The sequence below is a fragment of the Clupea harengus genome, chromosome 18 (genome assembly GCF_900700415.2).
Source record: "Clupea harengus chromosome 18, Ch_v2.0.2, whole genome shotgun sequence".
Taxonomy (NCBI): Eukaryota; Metazoa; Chordata; class Actinopteri; order Clupeiformes; family Clupeidae; genus Clupea; species Clupea harengus.
The window spans coordinates 21,909,640-21,927,176 of record NC_045169.1 but is presented as its reverse complement, the minus strand read 5'-3'; the positions used below and the strand labels follow the sequence as shown (position 1 = coordinate 21,927,176).

At 45.2% G+C, this 17,537-nt stretch overlaps 1 protein-coding gene across 1 annotated transcript in view; it reads left to right on the top strand.

Moving 5' to 3' along the window:
* The window catches only part of LOC105903068 (glucosidase 2 subunit beta-like), a 165,326-nt gene that overhangs the window by 16,993 nt on the left and 130,796 nt on the right, over window positions 1-17,537 (top strand). Inside the window, exons 7-8 of the mRNA XM_031585570.2 lie at window positions 1,453-1,525; window positions 7,339-7,417. Of these exons, the coding sequence (XP_031441430.1) occupies window positions 1,453-1,525; window positions 7,339-7,417 (152 nt within the window). The remainder of the gene's footprint in view (window positions 1-1,452; window positions 1,526-7,338; window positions 7,418-17,537) is intronic.

Below are 17,537 nucleotides of genomic sequence, written 5' to 3'. Positions count from 1 at the left end.
TATATATGTTATATATATATATTTATCTCATCAAATCCCCAGTGAGAACAGAGCAAAAGACAAGACCTTGCACAGAGAGCGACAGTTGTGACAGAATCACTGAAAATGTCATGACTTATATATTGTAGCATGTGTCATTATTGGGTCACACTCTATGTGAGTTATACATAGAAACACAGGTCAATGGCAGAGAGCTGATAAGTGTGTCTTGATTCTATTTGTGGTTGGGAGGGGGGTAGAAAGTGTTATATCAACGAGGGGGGTTGGGGGGGGGGGTGGTGAGGAAGAGGAGGTGAGTTCACTTACAGTGATTAGTCTCTCTGTAATTAGCTAAGTCTCGCAAATGGTGAATGCTGCAGATTTGTAATTAACGTTTCATTCATTAGAGGGCTCCTCCACACACACACACACACACACACACACACACACACACACACACACACACACACACACACACACCACCTAACTTACAGTCTGTCTGTACCTCTAAGTGTCCCTCTATCATTTATACTTTTATTTCCAAAGAAAATAGATCTGACCTCTTCTGCTCCCAGAAGTCGCGCGACAGAAAGTGCCACAATGTCTGCAGAAACATTTAACATTTCAGCAAAGGTCTAAGCTATAAATTGTTTCATTTCAGTACCTAGATCTGAGCTTGCAAATGGGTTCTATTAGACAAATTGAGATTATGAAATTGAATAAGTGTCACACATTTTACATTCTAGGCAGAATGTACGGGAGATCATGGAATCTAAGTGGACAATACACTTTCTTTTTTTACAGGCTCGAAATCACATAATTAAAAGATTAACACCATAATATAGTTCAAAGGGATTTGGCCTGGGTGTTTTAAACTGACAAGCTACGGTGATGTGTCAACGATTGTAATTATTTTGAACGACAGAAGAAGCACCTGCTACTGAAGCGCTCCTGGCTAACCCTGTCAAGAACCCGCTGCACTACTGCCGCCATCTTGCATCGTTATCTCGTCTGATACATTCAGTTTAAAGGCATTGCTCGAACAATGCTATTGGTCGACTTTAACCTTTCGGCCAATTAACTCTGCCCTCTTAGAGCCTTTGACCTTTGACCTTTTACTGCTCGCTCCGCAGCGTGTCCATTTTTTGCGTGTCCGTTTCCGTCAGCCGCTTTCGTCGTCAACATAGGGCCCCTTGAAGTTGGTGGACTGCCAACTTAACACAAGTTTCTCCAGAAAGCACAGATAAATCTGGCCATGAATCTCTGTGGTGAGTGGGCCTTTCTGCTGAGAGCGAGAGTGGTGTGTTCAGGAGCTGTCAGAATGGAGTTGAAGTGATCACACACACACACACAGACACACACACACACACACACACACACTGAGAGCGAGAGTGGTGTGTTCAGTAGCTGGCAGAATCGAGTTGAAGTGAGGAGAGTCCTCATCCCTTTGCTTTGCCGTCTTGTGTTCCTCAGAAGGCCTTAGAAGTCAGATCAGAGCTGAGCTTCCATTAGACGACCACGGGCAGTCTCTGCAGGACACAGACAGGTGAGTGTGGACACACACACACACACACACAAACACACACACACACACACACACACACAGAGCAAAGCAAATTCATTTTCAAAGCACATTTCATACACAGAGATATCTCAAAGTTCTTTACATTGGCTGAATAAAAAAAGGAAAGATGAATGAAGATAATAAGCATAATAGCTGAGAAGAAAGAAGACAAACAAAACTATTGAGACAGTGGATAAAAGTTAAAAAGTGTAATGCAATAAAAACTAAAACGGAAAGAACAAACATTTAGAGATGTGCTTATTCTTTCACTGTATATTCCTTGTAAATTCTTAGGTGTGATGAATGGATTTTTATGCTTGTCCTTCACAGGTAAATTCATCTTATGTAGCTTTTCAAAGGGCTTCTTCTGTTAGAGTATGCAATTCAAACTCAAAACCATAAAACAGAAAGAGTTGCTAGGTGTTGTGTTCTGCATCCAGGTGTCTTGATTGAGCCACTTATTTTCAATGCAGATGACTTCATGTAATCAGTCAAGCAGGTTTTGCATATTACATACATGTTTCTTGTTAGCAGATATATGTTATGTCTTTTATCCAGATGTTTTGCTCTGCAGACGTTTCTTGATTACAGAGGCATTCTGTGATGCTAATCCAGGTGTCACACACACACACACACACACACGCACTCTCTCTGTGATGCTTATCCAGGTGTTGTGTCCTCGGCGTGTTCATGTTGCTTCATTAAAGCGATTCACTCTCGGCACGTTGTATTTTTAGATTTTTTTCCAAAGTGTAAAGAGGCTTGATGGTGGACACTGAGAAGTTATTTTGAAACAAAACAAATAATAATAATGAATAATAATGGATTTTATTTGTATAGTACACTTTAAAATACAAGGTGTTTAACATGGTATAAACAATCACAACAATAATAAAAAATAAATGTGCAGGTTCTTGTCAGTTTAAGATGGATTGAATCACATGTTCCTTTTTTTTTTTCACGTAAAAAAAAACGAATTGACCAACCAAACAAATTATGAAAAAAATAATGTATTTATCATTGCACTGACACTGACCAGTAGATCAGAAGAGCTGATCGATGAGAAACAAACCATTACTCATCTCTTCTCTTGGCATCTTTAGTTTTCCCTGTTTCCTCCCAGTGTCATCTCCCTGCGCCCCCCACCCCACCTCTTCCTGAACCCACCCCCCCCCACCCCCCGTCTCCCCCAAACACCTTTAAAATGCCATCGCTCATCTTCTTGTCGCCGTCAGCACACAATTTATGGCCCTGGCTGGCATAGAGAGTGTGTGGCGCTGGCAACCATCTTTTGCCCCGGAGGAAAAGTGGCCGCAGTGAGCAGACCGGCGCAGAGCGGAGAGAGAGAGGGAGGAGAGGAGAGAGGGAGGAGAGGAGAGGAGAGAGGGAGAACAGGAGAGAGAAAGAACAGGAGAGATGAAATGAGAGGAGAGAGGAGAGGAGAGGAGAGGTGGGGTTCAAGCTTGGCTGGCTTTATATGGTGTGGCAGCAGTTTTGCTTTCTAAAGAGATATTCAGATTTCCTCTGGGCTTGCAAAATGGATATCCAACGAGCCCTTGCATGCAGACAGTCAGAGAGAGAGAGAGAGAGAGAGAGAGAGAGAGAGAGAGACAGTGACAGTGAAACATTGCATGTTGATAGATAGATTGATCTCCAAAGGGAAATTGCACATAAGTCACAAAACACACATAACCCATAACAATGAGGTTATTATGAATTAATAGTAATAATAATAATAAAGAAATATATATATATAGAAAGAGAGAGGGATGGAGACACACACATACTTTCTCACATAGACACATACATGTATAAACACACATACACATATACACACATACACATACGTATACACACACTCACACACATATCCAGACATATGTACATATATATACAGACACACACACACCCACCCCCACTTGTCTTGGCTGGCTGGTGTAAGCAAACGCATTACTAAGCTGAAATATCTGCAAGAGCGGCATGTTTTCATGCATCGTCCTCCCCTCCCCTCCCCTCCCGTCTGTCATCAGAATAAAACAAGGCATGTGACGACGGCTCATGGGTTGGCCTGGCCTCCCCAGTTTACGTTTGACACGCAGCACGAAGGAGCGACGGAAAAAAACAAAAAAGGAAAAAAAAGAAATGTCATCATGAATGAGGCAGAGGAAAAAAAGCTCTTTTTGTGCTTTCTCATTGTTTTCCATTGAGCCACGGAGGTCTTTACCTTCATTTTGTTTTCGTGGAGGAGGTCACAATCCAAAGCCTGCGCCTGTGGACTTTCCTGCCTGAAGTTTTGTCCAGAAACATCCCACTACAGTATTCCCACACTGTCTTATAAAGACAGTCCCATTCTGATGCAGATCCCGAGGGTATTACGTTAGTTCAACGTGTCCTAGCAGCGTGTGACTAGTTGTCATACCAACAGAACCTGAGAGGGCTTTTGACTATTAATAAGCTTTTGAAAGGAACAGTGACAGACTGAAAAAGGGGACTAAATTATATTCATAATTACATTAAAAAAAAATCTAAGTTTTTTCGTCATAATAAATGTCATTTAATGCACTCAGTTCTGTCGTTCAGATAATGAAATGCGGGACACATATTTGTGCAGTTGGTTTTTAAATGGAACCATGTAGGTTTCATGTGGTGGTGCAGTGGTTAGCGTCACTGCCCTGTAAGCGCGGTTGAGCAGTGGTTAGCGCCACTGCCCTGTAGGCGTTTGAGCAATGGTTAGCGTCACTGCCCTGTAAGCGTGGTTGTGCAGTGGTTAGCGTCACTGCCCTGTAAGCGCGGTTGAGCAGTGGTTAGCGCCACTGCCCTGTAAGCGTGGTTGTGCAGTGGTTAGCGTCACTGCCCTGTAGGCGTTTGAGCAATGGTTAGCGTCACTGCCCAGTAAGCGTGGTTGTACAGTGGTTAGCGTCACTGCCCTGTAAGCACGGTTGTGCAGTGGTTAGCGTCACTGCCCAGTAAGAGCGGTTGTGCAGTGGTTAGCGCCACTTCCCTGTAGGCGTTTGAGCAGCTTTAATACCGACATCAGATGACATTCACTGACCTGTATTAAACTCTAGCATGTCATCCCCTACTGCACAGCACAACACCAGCACATGTTTTTGAGAAACATTTATTCCATGACAGGTTGGCTCGCTTCCTTGCCTGCTTTTGCTAAGTTGCACAGCACCGCTATCTCCTCCACGCCACACAGGTGCTTATGCATAAAAGTAACCCTTTAGCAGGATGGAAAGAAGCTGGACATTTAGCGTTTAGAGAGGCAATCTGTTAATGCTACCCACAAACATATTCGTACAAGCCAGAATTCGGTGCCAGTGTGACGCTTTTGCACAGAGCAGAGGGAGGTAAAAAGAAAGAGTGAAAGAGGGTTTCTTTCTGAAGCGGCAATCAGAGCAGCGTGCGCCAGATGTTCGGGCTGAAGTACGTGATGCAGAGCTACAGCTGCTCACACGGCCTGATTTAAAAACAGGAAGAGAAGGGGAAGGGGAGGAAAACAGTGTTCAGCGACTTCTTCGTTACAGATATAGCTGCAGCCTTCTTCACTACAGATATAGCTGCAGCCGTCGCCATGGATTTGGAAAGAGTTTGCATAGCAAGAGCACTGCCAGGATTCATCCGCTAATCCAGACTTGACTGCTGCGAGGGAAGCTCTAAAAGATGCAGATAGACATCTCCACAACCTCCGAGATTATTGACTACCTGACAGACAGAGCACAGTTTGTGCGGCTGTGGGGAGGTGTGTGTGAGCTGGTTTGTGCGACGGTGGGGAGGTGTGTATGAGCAGGTTTGTGCGACTGAGGGGAGGTGTGTCTGAGTAGGTTTGTGCGACTGTGGGGAGGTGTGTCTGAGCAGGTTTGTGCAGATGTGAGGAGGTGTGTGAGTAGGTTTGTGCGACTGAGGGGAGGTGTGTCTGAGTAGGTGTGTGCGACTCTGGGGACTGCTCTGTGCTGGGGAGGGCTCTGTGCTGGGGACTGCTCTGAGCCCCTAGAGTTGGTTGTTTAGAGAAGGATGTTGCACAAACGGCTCAACATAACACACTTCACATCCCCTGCTCGACCTACTGATCACACAGCAGTGTTTTCAGTTGGACTTCAACTCTGCTGTAATACTGACCGCTACAGGAAGCCATTCCTGCCCACCGCAATAACAATATATAATGCCTCCCCTCTGTGCTCTCTTAGTCTCTGAGTGACAAGGCACGATGCACATTCTACATTTAATTTGCATAGATAGAGCTATATCTCAAATTCTGTCAAAAACAAAAACGTTATCATTATCGTATGTATAAAACAATTTGTATATGGTGTTCTTTACTATTCGTGGTTGATCTTGGAATGCATCTCTGCAGACGCGTGGTCCCTACAGTATATATACATTTCTAAATACTGTGTTTTTTACCTACCTCAGTGTTTGTTTTTGTGTAAGTTACATATGTTTTGTTATTTTGTGTAACTTATGTGTATTTTGTGAATTACTGTACTGCTGCATCACTGCAATGTCCCATTGGGGATCAATAAAGCCGTCCATCCGTCCATCCATCCATCCATCCATCCATCCATCCATCCGTCCGTCCGTCCGTCCATCCATCCATCCATCCATCCGTCCATCCATCCATCCATCCATCCATCCATCCGTCCATCAATCCATCAATCCATCCCCACAAGAAGGCCAACACATAACATGACTCCCTGTTCAATTAGCATTCCATACCCAGAGGTCAGTGAATGGGCTTTACAGCAAGTTAAACTTACCCTTAGTGTTCAATCACAAGACGACGAAAAAAAAAAAAAGGTCTACAGATCACACCTGTTGGTGCTCCATCCTGATTACCAGTGAGAAATTGTATCTCAGGAAACAGCTGCAACCCAAATACAATCATGCAAACTTGGCCAGGCGGCTGGATCCCTCCCACACAGAAGACTTCAGACTTGCCCGTGGTCTTGGAGCCTTTCCAGGGAGGGTTACTGCATATAATCGAAAGCTCAATATCAAACACTCCGCTGCATGCCTCGCCACTCTTGGTTCAATGAATACCCTGCTTGTTGTGTCTCCAGACTCTTGCCCTTTGACCTGGAACTATTAACCACTACTTCCTGTTTCTCTCTTTTCGCACCACCTCTTTCAATAGCATTTTTCTTCCACTTAACTGGCAAAAGACTTGAGGGAATGTCTGGAGCCCTGAAGAATGATGCATGTCATATAAGATAATTAGGCAGTTACCAAATCAGTAGCAAAGAAAGCATACTAGTAAAAGACTCCAATGAAGAGTATGAACTACTCACTGCTCACTCTTCCTCCTTTAAGTCCCGTGTTTTGATGTTCCAACCAACTTATTTTAGCTATGCAGTCCAAGAGATGTGTTTTCAAGAAAACAATGTCTTTTGACACGAGGCTTGGCTCTGCGTAGATGACTCCGGTGAAGGCACTCGAACTGTTCTTTTTTTTTGTCCGTGTGACAGATGACATTTTTGGAGGCATGCTGTGTTTGCGAAACGGCGGGCGTACACGCTTGATGGACAGGAGCCGCCAGGGTAATCTATCCCAGGTGTCAGTTCTTGCAGCGAAAGCCTGCCCCTTCCGGGAAAAATGGTTTTCCTTGTCACCTTTGTGGCAAACATTATACAACTTCTCAAACTTGGGCCAAGTCTCTTTCTCTTTTCTTTTCTTTTTCTTTTCTTTGCTTTGCTTTTGCTCATTTATTACAAGAGCCCCAGTAAGATCTCTTATGTTTGGTGTCTTTATCTCAAGAGCCCCAGTAAGGTCTCTTATGTTTGGTGTCTTTTAAGACTCGGGGACAAAGACGAGGGCGTTGAGCCCAGGACGGACTCTGCTGCACCGAGGGAAGAGTCTCCAAATGAAGCCGAGGTACGTGTTCAGTCTGTCTCACCCTTCTTCCTCTTCGCCAGCATGTCGGCCAGTCTAGACAGATATTTCTCTTCGGTATTGGTGTTAAGGACATCAGCGTTTCCATTGTATCACCCTACAAGTCAGTTCTTCTATGACTTTTGCTGAAAGTTTACATGCTAGCTTCCCAGATTAATTCAACCCAATGATAATGCACTGCAGTGTATGGACAACATTACAATTTTTTTTGTCAGAGTGATCCTTATTTTATGTGAAGGTTATAGTGCCCACAGTTACTTCATCCTAATCAAATGGCCATGTTACAGATGTACTGTGGTTAATTGGTGAGTGAGTGATTGCGTGCTGCTATGGAAACACGGCATCAAAGATCTCATCTAGTTTGTAGTAGATTTCATCATTTATTTGTGCGTGTGTATCTTTCGTCATGTCATACAGGAACACAAAATAAAGTTACAAATTCAGCTCTAAACAAACAAGCCAACTGGAACAACACCTCCCCCACTCACATAAACACACAAACACATGCATTTGGTGCGTTCTGAGTTCCTCAGCTTTGTGAAGATCCTGTTGTCCTCTGAAGGGGGCCCCTGGGAGCACTGAGTCCCGTCTTCTGCAGGTCAGAGAAAGACCTCCTGGTTGGACTCATTAGCTGTTTGTCCTCCTCATTGTGCACTGATGCACCTCTTTCTCTCTCGGCTGTGTGAGTGAATACGCACCTATTGGGGCTCTAGTGATTGGTTTAATAGGCTTGAGCTTTGGCTGTTACCTCTAAAGCAGGGGTCTCAAACTCAAATTACCGGGGGGCCGAAGAGCGTCCAGTCTGGTCAGTGGGGGGCCAGATTTTTTTGATCTGTTGGTTTGCCTATCACAATACTGTAGATACCACTTTTGAGTGTGGCAAATGTACCATGTGTGATCAGTGGTACAATGGTTAGTGTTGTTGAATAACAAGTAGCTGACCTGAGTTTCAATTCCTGGGCAATGCAAGACGCTCTTTGGATAAAGGTGTTTGTTATAGTTGCATTTTTGGATCACTTTGTCTCATTGATAGCCCATGACCTACATATACAGCAGTAATAGTGGGATAATATCTTCATTGACAACTACATCTATATTTATCTTTCATACATGTACATTTCAAAGCAAATGCTGTACTGCACCACGTTTGTATAGTTGGTAACAAGGCTGCAAACAAACAAAACAAAGCAGAAAACTGAAAACTGATTTTTTTTTATAAAATAAATGTATTTATAATAAATCTATTTCAAGTGTATCATTTCATTTGTTTGCCAAAATACAGCATCTTTCAATCTATAGTGATTACAAATTAATAGTTTACTGATATGCCGATGGTGCACCGTCTGTTGTTATTCCTCGTAGTGACTTCCATGAGAAACCAGCATGCTCAATTGCGTCATACAGTTGCTCAAATACATCCTTAGCTGTGCATGTTTTACACAAAGTAATTCCTCTGTCACTTCAAACTGGTTGTTAACACCGCGGAAATAAATCGCGAGCTGAGCATTATCATTTATGTCAGTACTCCCGTCTAGAGCCACAGAATATGCACTGAAACATTTGCCTTTGACACACAGCTAAATTTATTTTCCGATAATGACCGCCAGACTATACATTTTCCCGCTTATATATTCGGTTACTTGTCAAAATGATAGAAGACATTCCTCCAAAATACCTATTTTTAATGAGTTTGTTGCCTTTTCGTGACTTCCGCTAAGAAAAGACAGTTCTTCACGTAAATAGAACTTGAAAGTTGCAGGTGTTGCGTAGCAACCCATTACTTGCTGACTTCAATTACGTTTCCATTACGTTAAATGACTGGACTACTTGCGGAATGATATGAAAGATGTGAATATGAAGCATAAAAACCCGTTGCCAATGGCAGCGGTAAACGTTGGGGTGGCCCATTCAAATCACTCTAAATTTTTGCAACATTCCGAGGAGCCGGTGGGCCGGATGAAATCGCTTTGCGGGCCGGATCTGGCCCACGGGCCGGAGTTTGAGACCCCTGCTCTAAAGGTTATTGTGGAAGCTCTTTTTGTGGTGGTTGTGTGTGTCTCTTTTATGTGTGATGTGAGTGTTTGTGTGCTTGTGTGTGTGCGTGTGTGCGAGACTGTGCGTGCGTGTGTCCGTGTGTGTGTCCGTGTGTGTGCACATGTGTGTGCACCTGTGTGTGTGTGTGTGTGTGTGTGTGTGTGTGTGTGTGTGCGTGCGTATACATACTGCTATGGACCTACGGGATAGTTAAACTAAATATGTCTGTTGTGTTGTGATGTGATGTGTTGTGATGTGTCTGTTGTGTTGTGTTGTGTCTGTTGTGTTGTGTTGTGTTGTGTCTGTTGTATTGTGTTGTGTCTGTTGTGTTATGTTTGTTTGTCATATTTCAGTTAACTGTGTTAGCCGTGTTCTGATTTTTCACCTGTGCGTTGCCCCTCGTCTGGGGAACGTGCGTCTGCCCATCAAATAAAGATTGTTCATTCCGTGCACCGTGTTAGCCATTGCTGCGCTAACTGCATCTCACCCTGCCCTTGTTTTTCACAGGCAAGCCTCAGAGGACAAAACCTTTTCAATTAGACGCCCGTCGTTGCCTGTGCCACGTCCCCAGATGTAAATTGGCGAGCCCTGTTTGCAACGTATAGCTGAAATCATGACTTTTGTTCGCCGTTGGCACTGGGGGCAGAGGTGGCAGCTGTAATGAATTCAAATGCGTTTCTAGCCTGCGTGCACGGCAAGACGAGAGACCATGAATATGCATGCGTGCATGGGGGCGAGGGGAAAAAAAGAGTGCACTTATAGCGTAATCAAAACAAATGATGATCAAGCTGGTGAATTAAGCAGGTTGCCCGTGATTGAGGTTAACAGCCAATTTGCATCAACAGGCGCGTTAGTGATCGTCACTAGCATGCGTGCTATTCACTGCCAGCAAACAACAAAAAGCTACACAGCGAGATTAATACTTAAGATTGATCCGATAAAAAAAAGAACACTAGCTAAACAGGAAACGGGCGCATTTCATGCTTCTACAGTGTAATTGTGAATTTCCATTGGAGAGCTTTGGGGTGTGAACGTAAGGTGTAAGGTGGGGTTTAAGATGCCTGCTGGCAGCCATGGAGTTAACTGCTAAGAGCTTCACTGATTTGTTGAAGTGGAGGTTTTGTGTTATATCACTGAGGTGGATCCATATCTGTAAAAACTCTCATGGCCATAAAAAGAGCATCCGCTGTAGAGTTGTATATTTCGCCTGCCAGCCCTCCTGCCTGCTAGTCTAGTCCTTAGTTCATACTCTCTCTCGCTCTCTCTCTCTTCCTTTCTAGCTTTCTACCTCTCTCTCGCCCTCTCTTGCTTTCTCTCTCTCCACTTCTCTTCCATTCTCTTTTTCTCTCTCTCTAACTCTTCTTTTCTCTCTTTCTCTCTCTCTACCTTTCTCTTTCTCTCTCTCTACCTTTCTCTCTCTCTCTCTCTCTCTCTACCCCTCTCTCTCTCTGGCACCTTTTTATTAGTTTCTTACACTGCCCAGGCAGCGGCTCTGAGCAGCGGCGAAAAGGCACTTTCTGCTCCGGCGGTGCGGATAATGCAAGAACAAAGAACACCTCAATAAAACAATTTGGAAATCAAAGGAGACGTCCCCTTATGCCACGAGGGAAACGGATGGCCCTCTGTGCCACAAAGTGCCGCATCTCCTGCATCGATGGCCCTTCTCAACGCCCTAGTCAGTGTGTAAAACAAAATGGAGATGTATGGCAGTCTGACAGACTAGAAGATGCAACCTTTTAGGAGTCCGAGTTGATGATGCAAGGTTGTTATAATGTCCGTCCGTTTTTGAATTTAAGGGTGATTGTGAAGATTATTGTGGTTGTTAATGGATGCGAAACGTATGATTGGTGCAAGACCAACACCTCGACCAATCAGAAGCTGTTTTATTGAAAAGGCTGCTAACAGGGAGTGGTGCAACACAACCTGCTCGGCCAATCCCAGGCATTGTGATGGGTTATGGCATTACAAGCACCTGAAGTCTTCATGTATTATAATTAGGTTCATATTTTTTAATAATACTGGATTCATAGAGCCTAAATGAAATGACCAACTCCTCTGCAAAGATCTGTTTGATCAGACATGCGAATGATGAGCTATTTCATGCGGCTCTCCTTCATCCCACGGTGCATTTCTGATGAAGGAGATTCAGAGAGCCGTCGCTCCGTAGGTATTTTAATGACCTGTGGTTCTGCTTTTCCCCGCCCAAGAGACCTGTAGCATGGAGCACGCCCGTGTGTGTAAACCCTGGACATCCTGCTCCCTTAGTCATTGTGTGGTGAAGGCGCATCGGGTGTGACTTCATTCCCTTTACGCCGGTGATGTGTGTAAAGCCTTCTGTGTTTTCCGTGTTCATCCTTCCTGAAGGTGTGAGCCATCTGATCAGGGATGGGAATGGGAGTGCACGTGTTGCCGTGGAAATGGCTCAAGAGGGAGGGCGTGGGGGAGCGGTTCAGGAGACGGCCAGCAGGGGGAAGCAGTCGCTCAGCTTGGAGGGGGTCTGGTGGCGCAAAGTCACATTCACACCTCACTTCCTTCAGTGGTGTGCAGGGCCTGAACCAGAGGAAATATGGCTATTCCCTACTCTGTGCTATTTACTCTCTCCTTCTTCTCTTTCTCTCTCTCTAACCCTCTCTCTTTCTGGCTCACTCCCTCTCTCTCGCTCTCTCTTCTCTCTCCCTCTTCACTCTCTCTTTCTCTCTTTCTCTCTCATCTCTTTCTCTCTTTCTCTCTCTCTCTTTAGCTCTCTCTAACCCTCTCTCTCCCTATCTCATGTCTCTGTCTCTCTCTCTCTTTGGCTCACTTCCTCTCTCTCTCTCTCTCTCTTTCTCTCTCATCTCTCACTCTCTCTCTCTCTCTCTCACACACACACACACTCACACACATAAACATGCTCTCTATGGCTGCTCCGGTTGATGAAGGAGGTGCACTCTGATCTCAAAAGCTGATACTATGTGTGTGTGTGTGTGTGTGTCTGTGTCTGTGTCTCTGTGTCTCTGTGTGTGTGTGTGTGTGTGTGTGTGTGTGTGTGTGTGTCTGTGTGTGTGCTTCAGTCACACAAGGACCACAATATCCATGCTTCAGTCATTGTTGATGTTTTGGGGTTTGATTGGCTGTTTTCTAACAGTCCCATCTGCCTAATGGCACTATGGCAGGGGGGATATTGAGCATCATACCAGTACTACATCGACAGCCTTTGATTATGTTTGTAAATCACACACACACACACACACACACACACACACACACACACACACACACACACACACACACACACACACACACACACACACACACACGCACACACACAAACAATGCTGATAGGGATGATTTGATCAGCTGGTTCAATGATTGAAAGTGGAGATCCTTTTAAACAGGTGTTTTTACCATGAAGAAAGTTACTGCACACACAGATACTTAACACGACACACACACACACACACACACACACACACACACCTTCTCCTGGCGCTAAAGTTCACCTTTGTGAGCTCTCCTGAGGTGGTGAAGGATAGTGTCCCGGTTACATAACACAAAATGACCTCTCCTCCAACCTAGAGTGGTGAGCTCACAGATTGAAGAGTCTGCACAGAGCGCGAGGGAGAGAAGGAGAGAGAGATGGATAGATATTGAGAGAGATAAAGAGAGGCAGAGAGAGAGAGAGAGAGAGAGAGAGAGAAGCGGGTTAGTTCAAGGGGAGGTTATGTCAGGGTCTTTTATTGTGGGGTGGAGACGGAGGCTAGGATTGGTTGGATCATGGCGGATGACCTCAGAATCCACACAATGTCTTCTCTCCTCTCCTCTCCTCTCCTCCTCTCCTCTCCTCCCATTCTTTCCCCTCCTCCATAGCCCTCACCTCTTCCCCTCTGCTCTTTTCTTCTCTCCTCTCCTCTCCTTTTTTCTCCTCCTACCCTCTCCTCTCCTGTTTTCCTCTCCTCTAGCCTTGTATACTCTCCTTTCTACCTCTCCTCTCCTCTCCTGTTTTCCTCTCCTCTAGGCTTGTATACTCTCCTCTCTACCTCTCCTCTCTCCTCCTCTCCTCTCCTCTCCTGTTTTCCTCTCCTCTAGGCTTGTATACTCTCCTCTCTTCCTCTCCTCTCCTTCCTCCTTTCTCCTTCTCTCCTCTCCTGTTTTCCTCTCCTCTAGGCTTGTATACTCTCCTCTCTTCCTCTCCTCTCCTTCCTCCTTTCTCCTTCTCTCCTCTCCTGTTTTCCTCTCCTCTAGGCTTGTATCCTCTCCTCTCCTCTCCTCTCCTCTCCTGTTTTCCTCTCCTCTAGGCTTGTATCCTCTCCTCTCCTCTCCTCTCCTCTCCTGTTTTCCTCTCCTCTCATCTTGTAGCCTCTCCTCTCCTCTCCTGTTTTCCTCTCCTCTCATCTTGTATCCTCTCCTCTCCTCTCCTCTCCTGTTTTCCTCTCCTCTCATCTTGTATCCTTTCCTCTCCTCCTTCGTGCCTCCTCTCCTGTCTTCTTTTCGTCTCTTCTCTTCTCTTCTCTTCTCTTCTCTTCTCTTCTCTCCTCTCCTACCTCCCTCTCCTATCTCCCTCTCCTCCTCTCCTCTTGTCTTGAATCCTCTCCCCTCCTTCGCGCCTCCTCCTCCTCTCTCCTGTGTGTCCCTCCTCCCCTGGGCCTCCTCCTCTGGTTGTTATGTAAGCGGGTCGACTGGGTGGCTCTACAGTGACTCTGCTCCTGAGGCGACAGGAGAAGGTGAACCAGAATGAGATGCCATCTCAGGATCTCCCCAAACACACAGTGGGCACGCGTGTGTGTGTGTGTGTGTGTGTGTACATACGTATATGCGTATATGCGTGCATTTGTGATGTGACTATGCGTGTGTGTGTGTCTCTGTGGGTGTGTGTGTGTGTGTGTGTGTGTGTATGCTTATATGCGTATATGCGAGCCTTTGTGATGTGACTATGCGTGTGTGTGTGTGTCTCTGTAGGTGTGTGTGTGTGTGTGTGTTTGCACGCATGTAGGCGTGTGTGTGTGCATGCATGGTCTACTCAGCTTAATTTAACCATGTGGCACAATGTCAAGGTCTCTTTCTCTCTCTATCTCTCTCTCTCTCTCTCTCTCTCTCTCTTTCTCTTTCTCTCTCCACTCTTCAGTTTGAGAAAAGCTTCACCTTGAGCGGAGGCATCCTAACAGGCTATTGTTGCCCTCCCAAAGAGCTGAGAGGAACCTCAGTAATGTTGTAGACTATGGGCATGCTATGGATTCAGGTCTGTCACGACCTTCCTGTTTCCCCACTTCTCTCTCCCGTCCCTCTCCCCCGTAATCTCTCTCTCCCTCCCTCCCTCTTTCTCTCTCTCTCTCTCCCTCCTTCTCCCACTCTCTCTCCCCTCTTTTTCTCCCCTCTTTTTCTCTCTCTCTTTCTCTCTCCCTCTCTCGCCTCCCCCTCTCTCCCCATTTTACTCTCTCCCCCTTTCTCTCCCTCCCCTCTTTCTCTGTCTTTCTTTCTCTCTTAGTAGCTCTCTTTGTGTTTCTCTGTTCACAGCTTTGTGTTAATCTATCTCCCTGTTTCCTCTCTCTCTCTCTCTCTCTCTCTCTATCTCTCTCTGTCTATCTCTCTCTTTCTCTTTCTTCTCTCTTTCGCCCCCTCTATCTTCTGTGACTCTGTCTCTCTCCTCTCTGACTGCGCTGAAAGACACAGAGTCCCTGACACACAGCCACAGCTTCTGCTGTAAGACAGTACAGTTAAATATGGGACGAGTAAATAGAGGAGAAAAAAAAAAAAGAAGACACGTCCCAGTTTGGATCCCTAAACCTGTCATCTCTCTCTCCCCTCCTCCCTCTCTCCCTCCCTTCATCCCTCCCTCCATCCATCCCTGGCAGTGTTTTGTCATCCTCCTGGTTATTTGTAAACAGGCTCGAGGCCTGGTAATGTAAAGATGTAATCACTGTCAAAATGCCAATGGCGACGGACCCTCCAATCAAAGCCTCACCAAGCTACTTGTTTGAGAGTTTGCATCTGCGCTAAAGACTGCCAAGACATTCTGCTAAAAGCCCTGCGGTTGTTTTATATATATATATATATATATATATATATATATACACTGTGATAATAAATAAATAAATATATATCGTTTGGTATGTATCACCACGGTAACGGTACGGTTTCAGTATCTTCTTATTTAAGTAAAACATAGTCACCCTTTAAACAATAAACTATTTGTATGCTTCTAGATAAATAGAGCTTTTTTTTTCAGAAAAATGGCAGCATGACTAAGTAGGCCTGGTTTCTGTCTCTACTCCAGTGATGTGGCTTCCACTTGCTCTGGAGGTCCAACTATCAGTGGAGAGAGCTAGATAGGGTGTCTGAGTCAATTAATTTTCAATTTCTCTCTGTGATGTTTCATAGAGCTTTGCTGCTGAAATGCGCCGGTAACCACTGAATAGGCCAGTGAATCTTTGGCTATAAATACTCTAACTGCTTTTTTTTTATTACCTCCGCCAAGGTTTTCGGTGGAGTTTGTTTGTTAGTTTGTCTCTGTCGGTTTGATTGAGCAAAAAATACTGGCTGGATTTCCATGAGAGGTGTACCATGGGCCACAGAATAATCTATTCAAGTTTGGAGCGAATCCGACTCATGGGGGTTATTTTTTTTACAATAAATGATGAACTCGTTGGTGTAATTGGCAACATTTGAGTAGTTGCTGTCTGTTTTCCCTCGGTTTAAATATCCTCTCCACTATATTTTGTATGCCTCTTGAAATGCTACCTCTTGGAACGACACTTTCTTGTCAACTTCAAATAGAAAATTCCTGTATTCCTGACATGCAAAAAACACATGCTCTCTCTCTGTCTCTCTCTCTCTCATTCTCACTCTTACTCTGACTCACACACACACACACTCACACACACACACACACACACACACACACACACACACACACACACACACACACACATATATATATATACAGAACGCTAATACATCACTTGTACACACAAACATGTGCATGCAAACCCAAACTGGATGTATACTTTTTGCATAGGCAGACAAAAGGATGCATCCATCTACCCACTGCCTCCCATGTGCTACACGCCCGCAGCGATGCACACTGAACCCACTGATTCAAAGCTGACGAAGCTGACCACACTCCCACGACTGCACACAGTATTGTTTTCCTAGTTCCTCCACTGTCACGCCGAATGACCTTTTAAGATTCCGTATCAACTGTTGGGTGCCGCTGAAGTGGACGGAAAAAGAGAGAGAGAGAGAGAGAGAGAGAGAGAGAGAGACGTATGCATAGAGAGAGAGGTAGAGCGAGAGAGAGATATGTATGCATTCAAAGATGGAAAGGTGCACACACACACAAGAGGGGGAGAGAAACAGAGAGAGAGAGAGAGAGAGCGAGAGATGAAGAGCATGGCAGGGTTGTAGGCAGTGGTAATGATAGATATGACAAGTGGCAGTAGGTGAGAGAAATGGAGGGAGGGAGAGGGAGAGTGGGAGATAGAGAGGGAGAGAGAGAGGGAGAGAGGTGGAGTAGGAGATAGAGGGAGAGAGAGTGGGAGATAGAGGGAGAGAGGTGGATAGTAGTCACTGACATAGGCCTTAATGGCAGCCGGCGGTAGGTGAGAGAAATGGAGAGAGAAAGCAAGAAAGAAAGAATCACTGGCATAGACCGAAATGGCAGCCGGCGGTAGGTGTGAGTGTTAAGTTGATGTGTGAGTGTGAGCATCTGCTTTCAGTAAATTCCTGTCTTTTCTTTTCTTTCTTTCCTGCTGCCCTTCTTCCTCCTTCCTTCTTTCACGTTTGAAGACACTCTATTGTCCTCTTCTCCTCAGTCCAACAAAAGGCTCTCGCTCTCACCCTCACAGGAAGCGGCGCCCCAGAAACTGCGGGCGTCCTTACGCAAGACACTGCCAGGGCACACTGTGTGCATTCTTTTCTTTTCTTATTTTGAAGTTTTATTTCTGAGACCTTGATGCATTTTTCCTCTCTCCTCCCTTTGTCCCCATCTCCGTTCAGTGACTGTAAGGTTGATGCAAGACGGGCGAACTCTTTCTTTGGCTCCATTGATCTTCTACGACTAAAAATGGTGCTACTGTGTGGAAGTTTTTGTGTG